This window comes from Batrachochytrium dendrobatidis, assembly GCF_000203795.2.
Source record: "Batrachochytrium dendrobatidis JAM81 unplaced genomic scaffold BATDEscaffold_1, whole genome shotgun sequence".
Taxonomy (NCBI): Eukaryota; Fungi; Chytridiomycota; class Chytridiomycetes; order Rhizophydiales; genus Batrachochytrium; species Batrachochytrium dendrobatidis.
Genome location: NW_006281099.1, coordinates 3,319,917 through 3,344,501, shown reverse-complemented (window position 1 = coordinate 3,344,501; position 24,585 = coordinate 3,319,917). Strand labels below are relative to the sequence as shown.

Sequence of the window (24,585 nt, the reverse complement as noted above, 5' to 3'; positions counted from 1 at the left end):
TGCATTGTGCACAACTCTTGGAATATCTCACTCTCTTGTCTGAACACCCGCCACTAATATCACCATGCCCAACCAGTCTGGAAATAAAGCAGATAAAATGCCTACCACTACAAAGCGCACTGTTAGCAACACTTCTTTATTATCCCCCTCGTCACTTCGCAAAATCACAGCCACAACCAATGCTACCGGCAACCTCGCAACAGCGCCACAGTCTAGTGGTAAGAACAGCCCTGGCATGACCCCAAGTAAGAGCAGCAGCTCATTGGCCAGCAGTAGTCCATCCACCAGATCTAATGCCATAATATTCTCTGAAAAAAAAAGCTTTTCCCACGTCAAGTCCAAGGTGGGCTCTCTCGAGGTATGTCATAAATGACAATTTTGCATACTTTTTAATCTCGCTTGAAACAGCGTGGGTTCAAAGAACAAATAGTCTAGATATGCAGCTTTTAATAAGTTGGTGATGAAAATGTCATTTTTTAAATCTACTATTACTTTATACTCATGCATCTCAAAGTGTCATTGATCATGCCAAGGTTTATCTCAAAATCCTTACTTATTTCCCCTAAATCTGTTTATTGCCTTTTAAGAACACAACCTATAGTCCATCTGGAGGTGATAAGAAGATCTTTACTCAAAAAGTCACTCCAAATGCACAACCCAAGATTGGATCACTTGATAATATCAACCATAGTCCATCTGGAGGCGACAAGAAGATTTTTACTCAAAAAGTCACTCCAAATGCCCATTCCAAGATCGGATCTCTTGAAAACATCAAGCACGTCCCATCTGGAGGTGATAAGAAGATCTTTACTCAAAAAGTCACTCCAAATGCACAACCCAAGATTGGATCACTTGATAATATCAACCATAGTCCATCTGGAGGCGACAAGAAGATTTTTACTCAAAAAGTCACTCCAAATGCCCATTCCAAGATCGGATCTCTTGAAAACATTAAGCACGTCCCATCTGGAGGTGATAAGAAGATCTTTACTCAAAAAGTCACTCCAAATGCACAACCCAAGATTGGATCACTTGATAATATCAACCATAGTCCATCTGGAGGCGACAAGAAGATTTTTACTCAAAAAGTCACTCCAAATGCTCATTCCAAGATCGGATCTCTTGAAAACATCAAGCACGTCCCATCTGGAGGCGACAAGAAGATTTTTAACCAAAAAGTCACTCCAAATGCCCATTCCAAGATCGGATCTCACTAATTTTTGATATTTATCAGCTAAAAGCATTACCAAAGTCTTTTCTACCTAAGAAATAGTATGATTTTTAATACAAGAGTCTCCTCTTTTGGATCTTGCATTCTCGTATAGCCTTAAAGTTTCTAGTATAAACCGTACGTGTGTACCAGATTCATTGGTCTAGATTTTCAATTTTAAAATTTCCAATAGCATAGCATATATTTTACTGACTGGCCACCTTAACGATTGTTTTCGTCTTTTTGCCCATTGAGCGTATTCACAGTCGTATTCATGTAAAACAAAACACTTTTTTGTATCTTGCGGCCACTATTTTGCTTTGGAATAAATAATGGTTGAATATTCGCTGAATTTTCCTATTAGATATTCTCGATATTTATCCCAGATACATCAGCCAACATATGATGTGCGTACAATCAAACTATAGTTTTGAGCCTGCTTTTTTTCTACTTTAAAAACTCACATATACGCTTGTGCTCTAATCCAAGAGAACAAGCCTATGAATGCAGCTGTCGTTTCGATGCCAATCACAAGGAAAAAGATCAGTCAATCAAACAGTTTAGAGAATACAATGCTGTTCAGTAAATTTAGTGGAAATTATCATTTGATGGGATTGGCGGGTTATTGCACATTTGGTACCCTTATTTAGCATTCGATTTTACATGAATATAACTGTATTCGATATTAGCCGCTTCCACAACGTTCAAATCACATCACAAGGCATGTAATCGCGACTCTTATATTTCATCTCCGCTCACTTGGCTCGAGAGCTCTGCTGATCCACCAAAACACTATCGACTCCAAACCCGCTTGCCTCGAGTCATTATCTCGAGTGTTTTGAATTCACAACTACGCTAGAACTACGCTATAACTATGCTAGAACTGACCCGGCTATAACTGGATTTAGTAGACTCTGATTGCAGCACATCACCTTGCTCACCACTTTTTGAATCTAGCTGTGCACATATCGCCTGACCACATTACTATAGCTGCCTGTCAAGTTGAACCCGTACCCCGCATCCAATAACTGCTTTGCATATTTGCTTTGTCTTTTTACGTGAGTCTTGTTTTCAATTGCTCATTCCGATGTTTGCCCCTGCAGTCAGCGAATCACGTGTACACATATACGTGATTGGTTTGATGGCTGAAAACAGCAGATCTGTTTGGGCATATTTGGCCATAAACATTGGTCTTACTGCAGTCTCGGCCAAAAGCAGCCATTTTCTAACTTGAAATTGGAATACCCAGCGTTTCGGGGTTGAATCTACAGCCAAATAATACCACATTCACCGCTCACCGAAAACTCCTTTTTCAACTTCAACTTGGACATTGCCAGCTCCCATCATTGACATTATCACCGCTTGAAACCACGCAGTTTGATCCCGCTTAACGCCGCGCCAGCACTCCTTTATCTACTATTACCATTATTGTTTCAATGACTGCTCCTGCCACTCCGACTGCAAGCGTTGCTACCATATCCACATCTGCACCATCATTGCACCCACCAAATTGCTCCCCTCCACAAAATCCACCTATATCTACGCCTCTGTCAACTGGCACTGAGACTATTCGAGCAGTTTCCGCCCCAACTCCGCTGCAAGCGCCGTTATTCAAGCTGTCAAAACGCAACCAGGTTAAGAAAGCCTGTGGTAAGTATATGCTTAATGATGTATACGAACACTTTATATATCTTAAACTGTCGGCAACATTGACATGGCGCCATGCATGCTGTTGGGTTTATGATTCTATCGACCATCTATGCGGAACCTATTCTACATTTTACTCATGCAGCATGAATCCCGCTCCCTAATGCGAACGCATGCTTTTCCATTTTTCACTCCCCATTAGCACCCTATCCAAACAGATTTGCATCTAGACCCCAGCGGCCGTTGGTGGGTAATGATTATTGAGGTTGCAATCTGCAACTAATGTGATAATGCATATCTATTTACAGCCCTCGATATATGCCATGCATCCACCATATCTGTGCAACAAACTGTTTGGATGCCGATGTATTATAATTATCGATTGTCCAACTATATACCCAAGATCATGCCCTATCCAATTTACCGCCTGCTACTCACTGCTAATGTCTATATTAACGCATCATGAAATAGAAAGCAATGCAATGTGATGAGATTCCCCCAATCCTCTATTTGTTTATGCCATAGGCTTGATGGATAGTGTATTGTGAAATGCACTTGTTGAAACTGCGTGCTGGTGAACAAGAGTTGAAGGCAATCGTGTCATTGATCAACCCTGTCTACCCGTGAATGTTTGCATTGGCGGTTGTGTATTCTGATTTACTCCGTTTCTCCATCATTGCTAATCTATAGACTTGAAACTGATTTTACCTCTGCTTTGCCATCCCATCACACTGGATGTTACTATAGACATTTGTTGACACCAGATGCTAACCCGGTCTATATCTGAATGCTGTTGCTATTTTATATTTGATAGTAAATTGCCAAAAGGCTTGTAAGAAATGCGATGATTGCCGACCTTGCTATAGATGCCACAGATTGGGCATCCAGGCAACATGTGTTGATTCTGCCCGTAAAGAACGTACAAAAAGTGCAGGTAAGGGTTTTGGTCATTAAATCAGAGTGCATTCATTTGTCGTGTTTGATGCATATTGAGAGCGAAGGAGTTAATTGGTCAACTCGATAAGCCATAACGCCGACTTGAAATTCCATACTTTTACAATTGCTTATACGGATACTAATCTAAGCTTGCAATATCACTAAACATATTTCATGTTATTCATATAACATTATTGTCAAGCAGGTCGGCCTAAACGTGGTCCTTGGACATATATCTCACCTGCAACAGGAGATCGCACTCCAAACGCTGATTCACAACTCACTGATACAACCAATGGAGTAACTGCCGAGGTTGATTGCAGTGCTGGTGCTAGATCTGCTTCTTCTCCAGTAAAGCCATCTACTTTTAGTAGCCATGCAATAGATACAAATATGGATATCAGCTATCAAAAACCGCAACAAATCGGTCAACAGCTGTCACCACCCTTTCATCGGGCTCGCACTTTTCAGCAAGAGTCGAGTCCTTTTTCTCAACTACATGCCAACAATGGCTTTGATCAACGATATCCGACTCGTTGTACGCAAGAGCCAGATGAGATGCGACAGTCGCATCATCAAGCGGCTCATTTATCCCCGCAATCTTTATTTCCGCTACCACAGTCAATTGACAGAGAATCTTCTCTTGGTAGTCTGCATAGACATGTGGATCACAATCAGACTGCACATCATTTACCATTTTTGCAGCCCCAAGCTTACGGCCAAAGATCATTTCCAAGCGCATTTAATCATGTTTCCTCTGGCCATTACCTTGTTGCACATCAAGAGTTTGGTCGGTTTCGCACAACAAGCGTCGTAAGTACGCTCAGCAGTATTGGAGACACTGATGATCGCAATGCTAGTTTTAAGCAAGAAGCGGATGATGTAGATTGGTACAATGATGCCCAACGAGGCGACAAACAGCACACTACCTTAAAAAGTACAACTTTTGATAGAGTAGACAACACAGAGAACGAGTCTAGTCTGAGCAGTGACCTCATGGGCAGTATCGGCAGTGTGAGTGGCGAATCTCGCTCATATGAGACAGAGTCCAATGGGTTTACTCTGTCTAAACTAGATGTGCTTTCTCGACTATGTGACGTTGTTCTTACAGACTCGCGATCGGCCGACTTGCCATTGCTGGTACCACTCATACCCCATTCATCGCAAGGATCCCATACTGCTCATCAATCCGAATCCAAGTCTTGTGTTTTAAATACTTGCAGTTCTCTGTCTACTTTTCCTTCTTATACAGAGCCTGCTCACCCTTCTTGGATACCTAGCGTTCAATCATCGGCCGGTCTTTATACTCCTCAAAGACCGCTATCCACTGTACACTCGATCAGCACATCCAAATTTTTGGACTATCTTGTGCCGCCGTGTTCTACCACTCCTCCTGCAACCCCTATTACAACAGATACATCAAATGGAACGTTTCCATCCATGCTGTCTGCTAATAGTGTCGACTCTAATGATATCACGTACTCGCAACCAAGTTTGACTTGGGACAATAAACCTTTTGGTCGCCAATATTCCAATGCCACACGAACAACCGTGTAGCATGTTAGTACGACTCAGTATGTAAATCATACAAACAACTCCAAGTAATTCTCTCCAACCTTCCTTACCCGCTATCCTACTTTTACATCTTTCCTGAAGGATCTCGACTCGGCACGCAGTTTCTATGATTTTTAATCGCTTGATGTGGGCAGGTCCCTATGTTAGTGATTGGTTTTTCTTTTATTCGCCGGTATTATGTGGAGGCTCGTTATTGTGGCTAGGCATTGTTTGGATGCCAATGTACCAAATCCTGAATATAACTTTGATAAAAAGTTGATGTTTTTGTTCAAGTATTTGTATCAAATACCAGCACCTCAAATTTCTATATTAAACTGCACATTCAATTGTTATTTGGGTACGTTGAGTTTATCATTGACTAGAGTACATTTTCAAGTATTTTGAAATTTGAGCATAGATTTACTTTTTACTACCATTATTTTGACAATTGACATTCAAAATATACTGCAGCAGTGTTCACTGAAATGGAGCACTTGTATCTATCTTGCAGTAATTTCTTTGGAATAAACAACAATTGAATATTCATTGCGCTTTCCCACAAATTTGCTTGTTCAATATAAATCCAAAACTATAGCTTTGAACTGAAATCATTGCTTTTTTTGGCAAACTCTGCATTACTGCTATACGCTAAAATTTCAGATGTGTTCTAGTTGAAGAAAGCAATCTTGGGAATACAGCTGTTGTTTTCATGCCAGTTTCTAAAAGACCAGTCAACTAAAGAGTCAAACACTATTGACTAGTAAATCTAATGAAAATAACTTGATAGGGCTGACTGTTTATTAATACTTTTATTTAGCGCTTCATTTTACGTGAATATAGCTGTAATAAAAAGGTATCCAGTATACGAATTGACTGTTGACAAAAAATGAGTTGCGATGCCATTGATCATTATAGAGTTGGTCTTAGTTTGTTGGCGATGGAAACTAGTCCATCTTGGGCTTCACTGCCCATCTCTGCAACCATGCGAGCAAACCACGCACCCGGTTCAGATACATCCTTGTCCAGTAATGCATATGGTGTACCATACTCGACTACTTTTCCCTCATCCAACACTAAAATTTTGTCATAATCAATCACAGTATTCAACCGATGTGCAATCGTCAGTACAGTGGCATTAGAAAACAGTCCTCCCTCAGATCGAATGGTGCGCTGGATGAGTTGATCAGTACGCATATCCACCGCCGATGTGGCTTCATCCATGACGATAAGTCTAGTGTCACGTAAAATAGCTCGAGCAAGACAAATAAGCTGGCGTTCACCTACAGACCAGTTACTACCATTTTCAGACACTGGTGCATCAAGCTTTTCACCAATCGATACCACCACAGGTTTGAGTTCAACTGCGTCTAGTACACTCCACAAATGGTCATCCGTATATCGACCAAACGGATCTAGATTGAATCGCAATGTGCCTTTGAAACAAAACGGTTCTTGTGGAATAATTGAAATTCGAGAGCGTAGATCCATAAGTCCCAACTCGGACGTTTTGATACCGTCAATCACGATTGCTCCTGCTGGAGAAGGTTCAACAATGCGAAACAGGGCTTGCAAAAAAGATGACTTGCCTGCACCGGTACGGCCAACAATTCCAACCTTGACACCTGGTTCAAAATGAATGCTAATATCACTAAGCACACGAGTAGGTGGTTCATTCGAAGCATCCATGGCTGGGTATGTCATACTCATATTACTGATCTTGATATCTCCATGCTCGGGCCAGTGTTCACTTGGAACAACACTGGTTTTTTCTGGAGCTTCAGGTGGTAACGCAGCATATTCAAACACTCGCTCAGGAGAAACCATCAAATTCTCAACTTCTGCTGATTGACGTACAGCCCATTGTAGCAAACCAGTTAGCTGGAGAATATTAGTTAACATGAGACCCACAAGACCCGATCGCAATCCAAGTGGTCCTCGTAAAAGCACAGCAGCAAATGCAACAATAGTTAGAAAGACTAATGCCAGCATATCCAAGCGAAATCCTAGCCAACGACTTGATGAGAGAAAAGCAAAAAATATGCGAGTGTTTTCGTTTTGAATAGCAAAAAACTGATTTTGTGTGCGAGTTTGAGCACCAAATGCACGGATTGTTGAAAGACCTTCTAATGTAGAAGGGATATTGGAATACACGGGAGATCGTGTAAGCGCCTCGATGCGCTTAATTTGGCGCGAAGTAGCCAAAAAATACTTGCGAAGAAAAATAAAAATGACGGCAAGAAATGGCATCAAAATAAGAGTGTATGGAATAATGATGATTGAAAGTACAAGAGCTCCAATAATGGAGAAAAAACACTGCAGAAAATCAAAAAAGGTCCATGGAAGCATTTCATCCATCAATGCAATATCCTTGGAAAATCGATTCATCAAACGGCCATGAGGATTCGATTGGAAAAACTGCATTGGACTACGGAAAACTGCGTGAAGCATATCTGTAAAAGAAACCTTTCCAGCTTTAAGGCAGATAAGGAAAAACCACACGGCTCTACCAAGTGCTATGAAAAGAGAAAATACAGCCAAAAAAGCAAAAATAATTGGAAACACCTGCTCTCTCTGCTCTGTTTCCGAATGTGAAGACCAGTTGGAAAGCCACCAATCAGCCAATTGAATCGTAACTTGACCAAGAACCATAGCAATAATCATTAAAACCATAGTAAACATGTTGGATCCAGATTTAAAATACTTGAAATAAACCTCACTAGAAACAGTTCCCTTTGCCACTTCCTCCTTGGCAAGCTCCTGAGTAACAGGTGAATCTTCAAGCAGGGCATCATGAAGAGCCTTGTTTTTTCGAAGTCGGATTGATTCATTTTGAGAGGCATCCTGAATTAAACTAGATGTGTCTTCAACATCATCAGGAGCTTCGCTAAAATTATCAGATGCCGCATGTTCACGCATCGTCATTGCAAAATTGGTATTGGTAGCCACGACATCGTTATATGATCCAGTACGTACCACTTTACCGTCTTCCAGCAATACAACAGTGTCGCATACTTGAATATGTTGAAGCTGGTGCGTCACTAGTAGCACTGCCTTGTCCTTCATAAGTCCACGCAGTGCTTCATCAAACAAATGGCGTCCAACTGCAGTGTCTACGGCTGATAATGGATCATCCAAAATATATATATCTGCATCATAGTACAATGTCCTTGCAAGTGAGAGTCGAGCTCGTTGTCCACCACTAAGCGTGACACCTCGCTCGCCAATCACCGTTTGTTCGCGATCAGGAAGTCGATCAAGATCGCGTGCTAATGCTGATGCTTGCAGGACTTTGGCAAAATGAACGGCGTTATATGGCTGACCAAACAGAATATTATCCTTGATGGTTCCTGTTACGATCCATGGTGTCTGAGTTGCATAGCCAATTTTACGAGATCGTAGTCCAACCTTTCCACCAGTGCAATTCATCTCTCCAAGAATGGCATTGATTAGGGACGACTTTCCTGATCCGACTGGACCACAAACTCCAACCAACTCCCCTTTACGAACACGGAGTGTTATATCCGACAGAATCTCGCGATTAGGTTTGGATGACACATTAGAGTCCAACCCATTTGCATCACCCCAGTTGAACGAAGCATTTTGGATTGCAATCATAATCCTTGGGTCATTTAGCGATTCTAAAAACGCTTCAGTCTCGGTACTGTCACTGTCTTGATTAATCTCTGAAAGCGATAGAAAATCCTTAATCCGTTTGAGTGAAATGAGCGATTCTGATGTAAACTGAATAGCTTTTGGGAAAAAATTGGTCATGGTCAGTCGTACAGACTGCAGATACGTAATCACTGTGAAAACTCGCGATGATGTAAATACACCATTGATCAGGAAAAATGTTATAAAGGCAAACAGTTCCAATATGGTGATTGAAACAAAAAAGATTCCTTCGTTGAGTGACTTGAGTATAGATGCCTTTCTGATCTGCTTAAGCTCAGCATCACGAATGCTATTGATTTTTGCAACAAAAGGGGTTTCCCACGCATACAGTTTGACAATCATGATACCAGACAGCATATCCGAAATATTTTTAATACGTTCATCACGAAGTTCAACTGTGATACGACGCAACTTTGCAAACTGTCGTGCAAACTGGCTTTGCAATGGAATCATTAGCAGTAAGGCACCAATGGCAGCAATGGCAGCCAGTCCAATTTCAAGGTATACGACATAAAACACAACCATTGTTTGAATGGGCCCAACCCATACAAAGTGAGCGAATACGGATGCATCTTCAAATCGCTGCACATCATTGGATACCAAGTTGATAATCAGTCCAGTAGACGATGTGTTACTGATGGATAGGGCAAGGCATTTGCGATAAATTGCTGCAATCAGTGAAACTCGTACTTGCATACCAGTTCGCATTGCATAAAAAAAATCAACGTGATGCAAAACACCTTGGCCAAACACGCATATTGCCAAGCCCATGGCGAATAGACAGCCCTAGTGTATATACCAACCATTTTAGTTTTAATTACGCACAAATTGGTCAAACATGCATCAACTCACAAACCTGCTTAGTATCCGAGGTTGGATCTTGAAACCATTGAAGCAAATGACCAAGAACAACGCCCTGAGCAATTTGAATCATTGATTCAATTAAATATGTCATGCCAGCAATGCTAAATGGCAGCCAAAACACTTTCCAGAGTGCTTTTCCAAGACTGGCATTTTTACCATGAAGGCGTTGTTGTTCAGCCCATGCTTCTAGTACAGCACTCGACAATCGCTGCGATTCATCATCATCCTCAACGCAAGGAAAATCACTTGGTTCTATTGTTCGTTTCGCACCTCGTCTGATAAGTTCATCCATATAGGTATATGTCCATTTTGAAAGGAAGTTGACGTCTTGGCGAGCATGCGATGGCTTAATCGAATTAGCCTGGGCAGCTATATTTTTTGATTTAGGCGGTAATGCATCACCGGTAGTAGTTATAGTTGTAGATACAGCGTTCTTGCCATCGCTGTCTTGAGAAATAATCAACACATTGACGTCTTGTTCTGGCATGAATTTAAAGTATATGCAGTGACTGGTTTAAACGTAATCCCACTTGAATAGGTGTATTTTAAAGCAATGTAGACCTTATACAATGTGAAAGCAGTCTAATAAAATACTGCAGCACGCCCTATATACAAATATTTGTATTTTTGAGAAGGACGGATAGATACGGGTATGAAGCTCGTGTAATACTAGCCTTATACTTCCGATAAAAAGCATCCAGAGCTGAAGCCGATTGCGGAAAAATCAAACAGGCTAATCCCGAATTTCAGCGAGTTTGATTGGCTTGATCATGCATTTAAAAGGAGCTGACAAAGGTTTAAAATGATACCTATCTTGAAACAATGGTTATATGGTTTTGAAAAGTTGCATGTCAACTCTTGCTTCCAATGCTTGGTTGCAAACGTTTGGCTTATATTTTGGTTCGGGTTGTTTCATCAAATGCATTATTCCCATATGCTTAGTGTACCAATCATCCAACTCATCCTGGTCAGTAGATCCACTGACTACTACCAAACCTGGATCACAGCCATATCCGTGTAACATTTGTATTTATCTCTCATCATTGCTTCCACTCTGCTTCAAAATAGATCATGGCTAAATATTCGCTGCGCTTTCTACTACATATTGACTGCTTTTTCAATCCATTCCGAGTTCTTCATTGTCTGGAATCCACGTCATAAAAATCCATTTCTATTAAAGCAATTGACAGCAGGATTTAAATATACGATATGCGGCTGTGTACTGCAGCTCTAGAACTTGTGGCATTGCTCAACGATTGGCAGACTGTTTAATCTGTGAATTCGTAGCTTTGTCAAAAAGTTCAAAACAATCTTCAATAGATCTGGTGTAAATTATCATTTCATGACCGACTATTTACTTTGATTCTTGCTTAGTGTCCGTTTTACATGAATACAGTAGTAATCAGTCAAGCTTTCAAAGTTGCTTTGGATACATCAATTATTAGACTCGAGAATTTTCAACGAGTGAGAACCACTCACGATTGAAGCTAATACAGACCATGTGATTGTATTCTCATTATAATTAAGCTTTCTGCCATTCAACCAGATGTATAAATATATATTCTAAACAATGATGATACTCTAAATACGATTGTTTTAAAACAGGGGTTGACACACTACCAAAGATCTGAATGATGATGTGCTTTTTGATTATTTATCTATTACATTTAGCCATCAATGTAGGCGTTGAATTGCTTTGAATAGTTTAACCAATAGAGTATTACACCATCTTGTTGTATTCAAATGAATGTAACCTTTAAACTTATGCAACGATGATACTTTGAGATGTAGGCACAATCGCCATCAGATCCAACCTCTATTCCTGGAGCACCACCAGATATGTGCAGCTGCTATTGCTGTCCATCTCGGTCAAATCCATATGGATCGCAGGATAATTGCAAAGATGATAGTCCAGAATATGTCGGAGGATTTGCGATTGGAAACCCTGCATCTTGCTCTTCAGCTGCATGCAATGTTAATTTTCCTGTATCATGTCCAGTTCCACCTGTTCGTCCACCCAAGGGACTGACTGGTGGCGGAGCCATGCGATGGGGATGTAAAAGTGGATGCCGATTTGGTCCCGATGGCAAGACATTAGTAAACGAAAGTGCTCGAGCACCTGGAATTGATGGACTAGATAATGCCATGTATTCGAATGCAATCGCATTGATATCCCCTGAATATCTTGCATGGAGCTTTTCAGTTGTGCTTGTTTCATTAATTATGCTAATCAGATTGGACGACTAGCTTGAATTGGATTTGTTTGATTATGATATACGACTGTATCCACGTAAAATGGAACACTAAATATAAATGTCAAAATACATAATAAACATCCAGTACCATACAATCATTGGTGTCAAACTCACTGGATAGTATTGCTTTCTAAACCTTTTAGTCTACTGTTCTTTCTCTTGACGATTGGCATGGAAACAGCTGTTGCATTGCTGAGAATGTCATCTTGATTCTATTGAACTAGGATGCGAATGTATCTGATATTAAAACACAATATGGATTGTATTGACCGCATCAAAACAATCCAACTCAATATCTAGATTACAATACATGAACCTGGTTTCAATCTTGTCGATTGTACAATATATGGCTATACAAAAAGTGATCATCTCCATTCAACCACCACCAATCTGACTATGTTGTATGATGAACGTTGTGTTTATTGAAAAATTCAAATGGTCTATTGAAGTAGCAGTCAATGTCTAGTATGAAAGCGCAACGAATATTTAGCCATTGTATATTCTGAAGCAGAATGGACACGGACTGCAGGATAAATTACAAGTTTCCAGTTTACGTGAATACCGCCGTAAGTTGAATAATGAAAATGAAGGTTGACGGAATGGAAACACCGAGCTAATGAAATGGGTAATAGAATCTGAAAGTGGTACTAAGTAATTAGACTACCGACAGACAACAAGTTCTTTGGTGAATGCACAGGGGATATGTCACTGTCATAGAAGGAAGTCCGACGAGAATGTGTTGGGTATTGCTGTTGATTTATAGTGGGTTCTTGATGCTGTTGAGCATGGTTAGTGTGCTGGTGTGGATTCTGATAGTTTGACCTGTATTCCCACGATCCATCTGTGGTGACAAGTGCAGTGTTGGCAGAATACACATTGGCAACATTTGGCTTTAGAGTGGGTGCCAACAAACGACCATGAGTGTTGTTGGGTGTGTGCATTGGACCTTTAAGATTCAGCTGTTCCGACTTTACCCTTGTATGTGATGCATGTGAATGCTGAGCCTGTTGTGCAATGCTAGATTCGGGTGAGGACGTGCAGTGTGAATGCCGTGGTCGTTGATAGGGATGATGAAGGTGCGGATGCGGATGATCGTTGGCACTGGTTGGACTATATGCATAATCAACAGCCGAAGCCGCATCAGTCTGAGGGTATCTATCCACTAACTGAGTCTCACTAAACGGCGGCGATCTTTCTTCAGACACATTACTAGTGCCTTCATATTGACTCAATCTTGATTCCAAATCTCCAATGAGCATCTCAAGACTCTTGATATAAGTAACTGCACTTTCCAACAACACAATCTTTTGGGTGGAAGCCATACTGGCACAAGATGGAATAACCGCCTTGAGTTCATCCAACTTGACTTTGATTCTCTCTCGACGCTCTCGTTCTACTGCACAATGCACCACTCGCCGCAATGCTTCCTTGTCATCTACTGTACTACTTGTTTTTGCTGCTGCAATGGCTGCTGTCGAAACAGAGTTTAGATGTGACGAGGATCGCGCTTTAGCCCTGAGAGCTGCCAAAGAACGAGGACGGAGTGGTGATGTCAATAGAGTCGATTGCTGTTGGTATTGATTGTGAGGTGGCATCTGTGACCTATGTTGGGTTGGTTGGTGAAAGGTTGGTCTAGATGAATGCATTGGCTGTGAAGTGGACAAAATGGAAGATCCCTGTGAATGCAAGGTGGATGTTGCTTGCATAGGATGGTGTGAGGTCATGTTAACACTAGATCGCTGTGACTGGTTTTGTGGCAAGAAAAAGGTCTGTTGTGCTGACCCTCCTTCAAGTAAAGCAGCGTCGTTGTAGCTTGTTGGGTCAACTCGGGTGTTGCTGAGTATTCGCCCTTGTGGCTGTTCATCACTAGAGCGACTGTATAGTGCAGGAGCTGCCATTGCATGCGATTGGATTTGCTGAGTTTGAGAAAAGTGAGCTGGGCGGTGCTGCTGATTGTTGCGTTGCCTTGCAATCGTTCCTGGATTAGCTTCGTTAGATACTGACCAGGATGAAGCCATGTCAGATAAAGTCGAGTATGGAGGTGAGGGAAGCTTGTTGATTACAGATTCGGTATTATGACTGAATGGCTTGTTGGCTGTTGTGAATTGCGATGGGTTCCAGAATTGGTCCATGTAGTCTGGCAGTTGTATCGGCTTGATTTAGGGTGTAGCGAGTCAGATAGTAAGACGAATGCCTGTCGATACTTTGATCAGCAAGAGCAGTATGGATTGTGCAATATCAATTTTTTGGTGAAAATCAGGTTTCTTGAAAACGAACAGGTTTAAGCGAATATCTTGAATCTAAGCGATTATATAGCTGGACAACACAGATATCGGGACAAAGTAGAGATGGTAATGTTCCGATAGTAGTAGGGCTCGAAAACAGTCAGGGCTAGCTGCAGAAAAATAGTTAATACACAATGCAATAAAGACCGTTTTAAAATCTGCACGTTTCGACAGCAGGGGTGGTTTATAAAGAGCAGCAGTCGAGGGTCTAGGAGTAGCGAGAAACGTGCTCGGTAGGGATATCCGTAAAGTGCACATGGAACTTGAAGAAATCGCGTGTACATGTTATAGCCGATTATAATCCTAACAACACAAATACAAGGTAACACAGCATATGGATTGATGAGGGAGGCTTTAGACGCAAGACTCGAGGCATCTGTTTGACAGATTCACCATCCAACGCATTGCTAAAATGCTAGTATTGGATGAAACAGTGTTTCACTGCAAACTACCCAATTGCTCACGCCATGATACTATTTGGCGTTTCAATGTGGAATGGAATCATTACTGATTTTGAATTCAAGCAAAATTGCTTTGGAGTAAACAATCTGCCTGTTAAATTTTTGCAAACCAATCAATCCATGGCTGACTGTTCTAGTAAATAACCAAGACCTGGCCAGCAATGCTTTGTCAATGAGGACCGGCATCACACACTGACCCTTTTCAATATCATGCAGTACTTACACATGTTACGTGCTCATTTACTCAAGTAATGCCATTTCAGCCAACGGATACACACTGCAGGGGTCTATCCAAACCTCTTGAATTCATCTTGACGTGAATCAGCCAGCCCACATCATTGATTATTACCCTTAATTTAGCCATTCAATGCAGCACATGTTATCCACCTGATTCTTCACCAACACATTTGTACAATTGTCAGTGAGCTGTTCACGTGCATGTCGACTGGATTGACTGTCCAACCATAAACAGTATATTTACTTGTGATGTCATGCGGCTAAACTTCCCGAACCAGTGCATTAGGCGGCTGGCTTGATCATTTTAACGGATTTTATATAAATCCCATTCAATTGATTCAACGAGATCATATAAACAATAGGTTCAAGTGGATGCAACCAATTGTATATACTCAGTGTATTGAATATTGCCATGCTATTCGATTGATACGCTCAAACAATATTGTTTATTTCAACGTGATGGTAGTAATGGTGGAGCAGTAGTATTGATAGTATTGGATGTATTGATAGTATTCTAACAAATTGATTGCAGACCTAGTGAGGCCAACACAGATAGTCCAGCCACAAGGCTTGCAGTAGTTGGAGACTGACCAAGTATACCAGCAGACTTGGAATTGGGGCCAGTATTTCGGTTGGTAGGAAGTGCAATCTGTGATCCAGTCTTGCGACCAGTGTTTGGACCCACTGCAGGAATAGGAACAGATACTACTGAGGTGTAGGGATTGGTGCCAAGACAGGTAGAAGCAGGCTGGATTTGGAATTTAGCATCGTATAGTTTCAAACCTCGCACTGTTTGTTGAATGGTTGGTAAACCATGTCTAATTAGTGGTTGTTTTGTGGAATGGAATGTTGTCTAGAATAAAGTGACCATTTGGGAATGTTGCATGTCTTAATATTACAACGTTCACTGCTCTCTTGATTAGTCTTTAAAGTAAGAAATCTAGCAGTGAACCAGATCATACAATTTTCAACTTTCACTTTCATATAAATCTGATAAATAGCAGGCATGATATTACAAATTCATTGGTCTCTACTCATTTTTGTATAAAACACCAAACGAATATTCACACAATAGTTCCAATAAATCTCACATTGTTGATGCTTGTTTAATCTCCGACTTTTGTTTTGCTCAAACATTGGATGATTGGAATGGAAACAGCAGTCAAATTCTTAAGCGTACAATTGTTGTTGTTTTAAACTAGAATGCAAATGTATCTGTAATATTTGGAATATAATATAGTTTAAAAGCATTAGAACAGTCCAACACTATTTGAATTGTAATATATCAATTTGGGTTTAAATTTGATGATCGAATTCCATTGTTTAAATAGGAATTCCATTAAATTCTATCAAAATGCACAAGACTCTTGATGCAACTTTAACCAAAGCAAGCGATTGCTACAAAGTTTAAAAGACTGGCGATACATTAGTTCATGGTTTTGAATGGACCAAAACAACATGTGACACGTGATCTAAGTTCACTTTATTTTGCTCGTTACGGACGAGTTGCTGATCTCATTCACTGCCAACACCAATCTCTCTTGCAAGTACGGTAGACCTCTTGACTGTTCTATTCGGATTCATTCTATCGTATATATTGCATACTCTTTGTTTGGAAATGGCAGATTGCAAAGATATTTCCACTAGTCCACCATTCGTTGAATCTGGTGCTCTCACCACTGTCGAGCCTACAAATACTATCCATAGTACTACTGCATCGACTTCCTCCAACATTGCTGCAGAAGTAGCAGACACTCTCAACCCAAGAAAAAGACCTTTATCTCCTGCGCTAGATTTAATTTCTTCTGTTGAAAATGTCAATCCATTAATGACCACAACACCTAGCCAACCTCACGCACCTAAAGCTGCTCCAGATGCTCGTCATTCTGACTCGCCCCAACAGCAACAAAACGACGTATCTCACATTGCTTCTACAAATAAGCCTTCTGTTTCACCATCCGATTCAAATGCAGCTCACGATGTTCCAGATGCAAAACGACCACGATTAAATTACCAGCAATCTGACACTCCTCAAAGTAAGCTCTTTCAGACTATCATGTTTGCTGATATTATTTTGGTTTATATTATTTACTTTTTATCCCATTACAATCCACTATGCCAAATTCTGATTCTAACGTCAATGAAATACTTGAACAAACATCATATTACTCAGTTGGTGAAAACACTACAGGAGTTACACCACAGATATCAGCCACTAATGCACATACAGATCCAAAAATTACAGAGCAGAAATCTTTAAATGCTCCATCCACAGCAGATCAACCAGAAACCCCAAATCAGCCAGACAAACCAGATCACCCAGAGCAATCGGACAAACCAACCAACACCACTTCAATCATAGACAACTCTAAGCTTTCTTCTGCAGAAAATCAATTGGTAGACTCTCAGACTGGTTCGGAAGATGTAAAAAAGAAGCTAACTTATGTGGATGTCACTTTGGACAAGATGCAATTTCTCCAAGGTCAGCGCGCTGTTGTTAATCAGCTGATTGAGGAGGCCAAAAAGAATAAAATGCCTGGTGAGATGATTGTTGTGAATGACTCTAGACTTACAACAGTTCCTAAAGGATTCGAGTCTGTGTTTCTTGGTATGTACAACTTGAAATTGATCATGTTTTTGCTAGTGTACGACACTGTCGAATCGATATACTAAATAAACTAATGTTCACCTTTAACTATATTTAGGTCACGTTGTTTATACTGGAGCGCGAAGTCGCAACCCTCATTCAAACAGGGCTGCAGATTTGCAATTATTTTTACTTCCACAATTTACTTACAAACACCACTATGCTACGATCCAGGTTCGCATTCCGTCAGAGTTCTTGACATATCGTGGCAATATTGCTGTTCGCAAATCAGCCTTGTGGGGAACTGACATTTACACGGATGATTCAGACGTGGTTGCCATGATCATTCACTCGGGTCATTACTGTCCAGTAGATGCTCCAGATCCAAAACCCGAAACAGCATTACAAACAGCCGCCTCTAAAGCCAGCCGTGTTGGTACTAATGGCACTGCTGCAAAAACATCGACTGTATCTACTCTTAAACAATCACATGGAGTCAATAGTCCTATATCGGTTCATGTTGATCCACTTATTGCCACTCCTGACGTAACCCAGTCATCTACCAATGCCTTGTTTCCTGACCATGACTTGCATGTTACTCTACGTGTTTTGCCTAAACTGGTCAAGTATTCTGGATGTACGCGTTATGACCTAGATTCCCGTGGGTGGGGTGCATCCCACGATGGCGAGAGTGTAATGGTGGAAAGGGTTGAGCGTGTAGAACGTGGATCAGTTGGACGTAAAGGACGCAAAATGTTTTCAAAGAAATGGGGCGAGCTGGCAAAGGCCGTGACCAAGGAAGAGGAAGCTGTGTTTTTTGATGGCGGGACGATTGAGCGACATATGGACACAGAGTTTGACGAGGATTTTGGAGATTTGACTGTTGTGTTTTCTGAACACAATGGCAAAGCATGGTACATTGACATTTTTTGCTTATTGTATCGATGCTTTATACATCATGTTTTGGATCTAAAAGTTGATGCGTTTATGCACTAACCGTATCTCATACTTATGGCATTGATTTTGTTTGATTTCTTTTAGTATCAAGTACACGCCAAAAATGATGATGGAGTGGCCATCCCACATGCTGAATATGCTTTCGGAAATTAAACCTCAACTCAGACGCAAATCTATTGCAACAACTGCTGTATCTGCTGTCGGATCTGGTCTTGCTACTGGGGTTTCTGGAATTGTAAAGTTTAGTCGAAGTGAATTGAAAGATATGGAAGCCTGGCCATACTGGCGAGTCAAACTGTGCAAATTCACGTGTGTGTTAGAAACAATAGATGGACTTAGGTCAGTCTAATGCACATTGAGAGTTTGCTATACATCTAGTATTAGTTTTGTATGATTTATGTTTTGCTAACCAATTGTATGTGCTGATACAGACATGAGTTGAAACAAGAGGGCTTGTCAAGCCAGACATACCGATTGGAGCAGCTGACCAATGTATATGGTGCATCAGCTTGTCGACGTGGTAGCTATGATTCTGAAATAACCACTAAGCCAGATCAAACCCAGCCCGTTCATCTCCACTCCAAGTCAGCACCCAACAGTACTACTGTATCTACACTTCCATCTATTTCAGCGTTGCCAGGTGGAGAAGATGCTGTCAAAGGGATTGTTGTCGCTGAGAAAATTGCTCCAAATGCACTGGCGTGGACAGAAGCGGGACTGTGTATTCATGCTCAAAATACCAAACCATTGATGGTATTCCCTGTTCATAAAGTATATTGGCGTAAACCCGCATAAGTGGAAATGAAGTTATATTTTTGAGATCTTATGGATGTAGTCAGTTTTGTTTAAAGTGGAATTTTGGCGATTGATTAAAGTTGCGAGCATTTGTTCAACTTTATTATTGCAGCTTTCCGTTTATAATGACAATACAAATCTAAAATAAAAGGCATTACACCAAGCCAGTAAATCGACTCTATTTGCAAACTCTTTCAAATCTAATCGTATCCTTATAAGACTCTTTATATTTACAGCCGTATTCACATAAGATTGAGATGAACTCTTCCTGTGCCTAGAATTGCACGTCATACCAATCCATTTACGTGAATACAATGTAAATCGAAACCAAACCATTAGAGTGGAATGATGACTCGAAGAGTAAGATTTGGTTTGACCGAGTAGTTTCAGCAGTAATATGGATTGCTTGTCTGGTTATATTGTATTGCTCAAGATACAATCTAATCAGACGATAGCATTCATAGTACTTGCAATCCTGAGGACGTCAAGGTTTCATCATATTCAGATCTTGCTTCTGTTGAATCTGCATATTCTATTGACTGCATTCATGACACCTGGACCCTCCACCAATGGCTCTGTTGCTGCAAGACCGATTGGCAACATTCCATTCTCTCCAGACCGGTTGAATAACTCGAACAAACCTGCTGCACCGTCTGATCCTATTGCAACGACTGGTGGTCAGTGGAAGCAATTGTCCTTTTTTGACAAGGATGAGATTCTCCAGTCATCCAGCATCACTGCCCAAGTAGCTACTGCTCTCGAGACCTGGTTGCAAGTAAGCAAACTGTATCTGCAATGAGCTCACTCGCTTGGCAGTGTGAATTTCTACAAGATTGAAGCTAACTTGTCGAATCTAAACTTTAGACTGTTCAAATTACCAGTAGTGCGAGTGGTCGAGGGTTTCTTGTTTTTGGAGATATCCTTTTTATTGCATTTGTTTCCATCTAGTTATTCAATTGAGATGTATTCTGCTCCTTGACCCGATCTGCTTTTGTTTCATGTATTTACATAGTCAAGGATTTATCCACATTTTAAATCAATCTTTGGCCATCGTTTCTTCCTTCAAGGCATATAACAATAGAGTGACCTATATCAAACAGATGCGTCGCAAGGCTATTTTATTCACGATTGGAGTACGTTTGTTTAATTTTTACAAACAGATTGGCAATATTGTGACATTGCAATGTGTGCTTCCTAATCTTAGAATCTATACAAATGATACACTCTAGGAGGAGGATTCCGCAACACCAACACTAAAAGTCTGGAATGTTGAAAAGAGTGTTGTTGAGGTTGACAAGCCACCTGTACTGATCCAAACTAAAAAAATTAGCTATAAAGCAAAAGTGTTTCCTGTAGGTGTTTTGTAGTCTTTATACCAATTCGCTCTTATTTGCAAAATGGATGTGAAAGTCACTTACAGTATAACATAATCAAGGTGACTGCGTTTGCTGCGCTTGAAAGCATGGCTCAGATTGCGATTGGGCTTGAAAACGGCGTCGTGATTGTATATAGAGGAGATTTATCTCGTGCAAGACAAGTCAAGACAGTTGTTGTTCATGAGGGTAGTGAAACCGTTACTGGTCTTGGATTCCATGAAGATGGTTCAGAGATTACACTATACATAATAACGCTTGCCAAAATCATTGCCTGTGTGACTACCAATAAGGATACAAAGGTTAGTTAAGCTTGTTTTTGGTTTGCATTGTCAAACATTCATTTTTTAAATTTTACTCGGCATATAGAATGTTCTCGAGGAACAAGGAACAGAGATTGGGTTATCTGCTGCCACTCCAAATGATCAAACGCAAGAAATGGCAATGGCTTGCGACGAGGTAGGTTAAAATTAAACCTCTTGGTAGAACTAACCGCTATCGTGCTATTTTACATCTGCTAACTCGATTTGTGGTATGCTATTCGGATCATAGGCGGTATATTTTTATGGTCCTGATGGAAGGGGTCCATGTTTTTTAATCGATGGCAAGTCAAACAGTTTTAATTTGTTTAAAGTTTTCAACTTACATTGTTGCTGCATTTTAGGAGAAAAAACACTTTTAACCTGGTTTCGTGGATATCTTGTACTTGTATCAAAAGAATGTCCACTTCGCACAAATGTGTTGACAGAATTTGGAAATGCCAGCGAATCTTCTGTAATTTCTGAGCATAAATCTTCGGCAGACCATATGTGGTCAACTGGCGCACCCACGCCAGGCCATGTACTGACAATCTATGATTTGAAAAGCAAGTTTATTGCATTTAAAGGATCGTTTGGAACGCGTCGGTTTGATGCAAGTGTTGGTACTGCTGTAGGCGAACCAATTCATCATGTTTTAGTAGAGTGGGGTGATTTGTATATTATCACTAAAGAGAACAAGGTAAATGAGCCTTTTTTATGCAACTAGCATCTGTTAATGTTTTAACTCCTTTATACCAGATTTTTCGACTTCATGAAACAGATTTGGATTCTAAGCTTAGTTTATTGTACGCAAAACACATGTACAATTTGGCCATTAGTATCATGACATATCCCCCCACCATGATTCATACGATTGGCGTCAAAACAGATTTTGGAACAAGAACAGCTATTTCTGGTACAACTGATGCCAGCACCAACAAACCAGACGAGGCTGCCGATTCTGTAATTATGGATATCCATAAACGGTACGGAGACTACCTTTATGATCGTGGCGAGTTTGATTTATCTGTTAGGCAGTATATAAAAACTATTGGACATTTAGAGCCATCCTACGTAATTCGCAAGTTTCTTGACGCGCAACGTATTTACAATCTTACTGCCTATCTTCAAGCTCTACACGATCATCAGCTGGCAAACCCAAGCCACACAACTCTTCTTTTGAATTGCTACACCAAGCTTAAGGACGTGAATCGTTTGGATGCTTTTATTACAAATCCCAAGTTGCTTTTTGATGTGGAGACAGCTATCCGGGTGTGTAGACAAGCAGGCTATTTTACCCATGCTTTGAAACTAGCTGCAAGATTTGAGCAGTATGAGTGGCATCTTCGAGTTTTGATTGAAGATTTACAGCAATATGACGAGGCTCTGGTCTACTTGGCAAAGCTTCCACGACACCAGCAGATTAAAAGAGCGTTGCCCATGTATGGATTTGTGTTGGTCAAGCATCGTCCACGACGAGCTACTGAAGCGTTGGTACGGGCATGTACTGTATCAGTTCCATCGAAACAAGGCACCACTAATGATGCTTTAGCTCAAACTAGCACTCTTGTTGCAAGTGGAGGTTTAGTAAATGGTGCTACTGGACCAACTCTATCCGTGACTACCGAATCTGTAAATTCCGAGGAATTGGCACAACCGCAAGATTTTATGCCTTTTTTTGTGGATCAGCCGGTCTGGTGTATCACGTTTATTGAAAGCGTACTTTTCAAGCGATGGAATGTTGCCAAGGACATACTTGGAACTGAGTCTTTAAACATAACATCTGCGGATCAAACAGCATCAGCAGGTTTTTTGGATGATTCAGACTCGAACAATCGACAGATATTGTGGGATACACTACTTGAGCTATTACTCAGTCAACTTTCGGAAGATTTGAAAAAGGAACCGTCACCTACTCAGCTACAAGCCAAACCTAGTTGGTCCAAACGCATTATGGCTTTATTGAAAAATACGCAGGCAAGTATTTAGCTTTACACATGAGTAACAATTTGAAATGATTGCGGTTGAATATCAGTTTTGATAATTTTTGATATGATTTAGGCCAATTACGATGTTGATCAAGCGCTTGTTCTTTGCAAAACACACAACTTCAACGATGGCATTCTTTTTTTGCTTCAACGGCTCGGTTTGTACGTATTTTGGATAAGGTGGATGAAATATAGTGTCAATAAGCACTAAGATGAAAACGGATTAATATGTATAGGTATCATGATTACCTTGACTTTCATATACATCGAGGAGAGGATGCGCTTGTGTTACAAACATGTCAATCGTTTGGGTATGCTATAATAATTGATGGAGGCATTTTAAATGATGTATAGATTAAAGCAATGCTAACGGATTAAGCATGTATATGTTTGGTGTGCAAGTGATGTTGAACCATCACTTTGGACAAAAGCATTGACGTTTTTTATTGAAAAAGGGGTATATTCTTCTAAAAGAGACGAGCAGGATGGATCAGTAGAAAAGAGTGCACAGTGTAATCTTCTTCAAGTGCTTGACCAGATCCAAAAGCGCAAGTTGCTATCTCAGCTACAAATTGTACAACTTCTTTCCAAGAATTCGAATGTGACTCTTGGAATGGTGCGCGAATTTCTTATTAAAAGCATTGAAATAGACACTGCATCCATCAACGAGGTATACTTTTAATAGTTTGTGAACTTGTTTTTTTTGATCTAGTACAAACGGTTTACTTGTGTTGTATCACCTGGATCTTATTGAATACAATATAGTCACAGCAGCTTATTTCTAGTTATCAAGAAGATACTGCCAAGATGCGGCTTGCAATTGCCGAACTTGAGTCTGGGTATGTTTATCTTGTTTAAAGAAAAAGAAAAGCATGCTAATGGGTATTTTTTGAAAAATGCTTTAGATCGGTGACATTTCAATCGACACGGTGTGATTTGTGTCGACAGCAACTGGAGCTTCCGACGGTGCATTTTTACTGTAAACATGCGTACCATCATCGGTATGTGATAAAGTATTTTAGTTGACAAGTTCAAGTCCGAGTCTGACATTACAGTTGATAGATGTTTAGGCGATGCAGATCAAGAGTGTCCAAAATGCGCACCTGAACACCGGATGGTTCAAGAATTAGTTCGAGCACAACGGTTGAATTCCAAACGCCATGAGCATTTTGTCCAAAAGGTAATTGTATTGATTCAAGAGATGAAAGCATATTGAACTCTGCTAATACTCGAATGGGATAGCTTGGGGAAGGATCTGAATACGAAGACAAGTTTTCATTGATTGCAGAGTACTTTTCCAAAAACATATTTGCAGAATAAAAGAATAGTTTTTTCAGATCCAATGCTATCAGAGCAGTCAGAGCAAGATATGGATGTAGTACATGGAATGGTTGCAAACAAAAAACAATAAGCTTTCCAAAGTGAGGATCAGCCAGCAACGAGTAACAGACATGACAAGAACAAG

At 40.5% G+C, this 24,585-nt stretch overlaps 8 protein-coding genes across 8 annotated transcripts; 5 read left to right on the top strand and 3 right to left on the bottom strand.

Annotated features, from left to right (window-relative positions):
- Nucleotides 1-62: 62 nt before the first annotated feature.
- BATDEDRAFT_15669 (uncharacterized protein) lies at nucleotides 63-1,560 on the top strand (the record flags this gene model as incomplete). The annotated part of the gene is made up of 2 exons (XM_006675076.1): nucleotides 63-358; nucleotides 588-1,560. The coding sequence occupies 2 exons, from the start codon at nucleotides 65-67 to the stop codon at nucleotides 1,215-1,217; spliced, it is 924 nt and encodes a 307-aa protein (XP_006675139.1). The 3' UTR covers nucleotides 1,218-1,560.
- A 1,086-nt stretch (nucleotides 1,561-2,646) lies between these two features.
- BATDEDRAFT_22257 (uncharacterized protein) lies at nucleotides 2,647-5,350 on the top strand (the record flags this gene model as incomplete). Its single annotated transcript, XM_006675450.1, has 3 exons — nucleotides 2,647-2,860; nucleotides 3,672-3,791; nucleotides 3,999-5,350. The coding sequence occupies 3 exons, from the start codon at nucleotides 2,647-2,649 to the stop codon at nucleotides 5,348-5,350; spliced, it is 1,686 nt and encodes a 561-aa protein (XP_006675513.1).
- Nucleotides 5,351-6,364: 1,014 nt separating this feature from the next.
- On the bottom strand, nucleotides 6,365-10,016 carry BATDEDRAFT_173 (uncharacterized protein; the record flags this gene model as incomplete). Its single annotated transcript, XM_006674813.1, has 2 exons — nucleotides 6,365-9,805; nucleotides 9,858-10,016. Coding segments are annotated over 2 exons (3,600 nt in total), but the record flags the coding sequence as incomplete, so codon positions are not given.
- A 1,706-nt stretch (nucleotides 10,017-11,722) lies between these two features.
- Nucleotides 11,723-12,130, top strand: BATDEDRAFT_85307 (uncharacterized protein; the record flags this gene model as incomplete). The annotated part of the gene is made up of 1 exon (XM_006676341.1): nucleotides 11,723-12,130. The coding sequence occupies one exon, from the start codon at nucleotides 11,723-11,725 to the stop codon at nucleotides 12,128-12,130; it is 408 nt and encodes a 135-aa protein (XP_006676404.1).
- Nucleotides 12,131-12,785: 655 nt separating this feature from the next.
- Nucleotides 12,786-14,270, bottom strand: BATDEDRAFT_22254 (uncharacterized protein; the record flags this gene model as incomplete). The annotated part of the gene is made up of 1 exon (XM_006675449.1): nucleotides 12,786-14,270. The coding sequence occupies one exon, from the start codon at nucleotides 14,268-14,270 to the stop codon at nucleotides 12,786-12,788; it is 1,485 nt and encodes a 494-aa protein (XP_006675512.1).
- Nucleotides 14,271-15,635: 1,365 nt separating this feature from the next.
- Nucleotides 15,636-16,129, bottom strand: BATDEDRAFT_85951 (uncharacterized protein; the record flags this gene model as incomplete). Its single annotated transcript, XM_006676056.1, has 2 exons — nucleotides 15,636-15,910; nucleotides 16,084-16,129. 2 exons carry the CDS (start codon nucleotides 16,127-16,129, stop codon nucleotides 15,636-15,638), a joined length of 321 nt encoding a protein of 106 aa, XP_006676119.1.
- Nucleotides 16,130-16,739: 610 nt separating this feature from the next.
- On the top strand, nucleotides 16,740-19,460 carry BATDEDRAFT_85308 (uncharacterized protein; the record flags this gene model as incomplete). The annotated part of the gene is made up of 5 exons (XM_006676340.1): nucleotides 16,740-17,157; nucleotides 17,295-17,729; nucleotides 17,827-18,622; nucleotides 18,750-19,004; nucleotides 19,097-19,460. 5 exons carry the CDS (start codon nucleotides 16,740-16,742, stop codon nucleotides 19,458-19,460), a joined length of 2,268 nt encoding a protein of 755 aa, XP_006676403.1.
- A 547-nt stretch (nucleotides 19,461-20,007) lies between these two features.
- BATDEDRAFT_22251 (tethering complex subunit PEP5) lies at nucleotides 20,008-24,440 on the top strand (the record flags this gene model as incomplete). The annotated part of the gene is made up of 14 exons (XM_006675448.1): nucleotides 20,008-20,235; nucleotides 20,528-20,593; nucleotides 20,690-20,812; nucleotides 20,896-21,135; nucleotides 21,203-21,296; nucleotides 21,498-21,832; nucleotides 21,892-23,113; nucleotides 23,216-23,282; nucleotides 23,357-23,431; nucleotides 23,523-23,790; nucleotides 23,886-23,959; nucleotides 24,026-24,121; nucleotides 24,183-24,300; nucleotides 24,363-24,440. The coding sequence occupies 14 exons, from the start codon at nucleotides 20,008-20,010 to the stop codon at nucleotides 24,438-24,440; spliced, it is 3,084 nt and encodes a 1,027-aa protein (XP_006675511.1).
- Nucleotides 24,441-24,585: the final 145 nt, after the last annotated feature.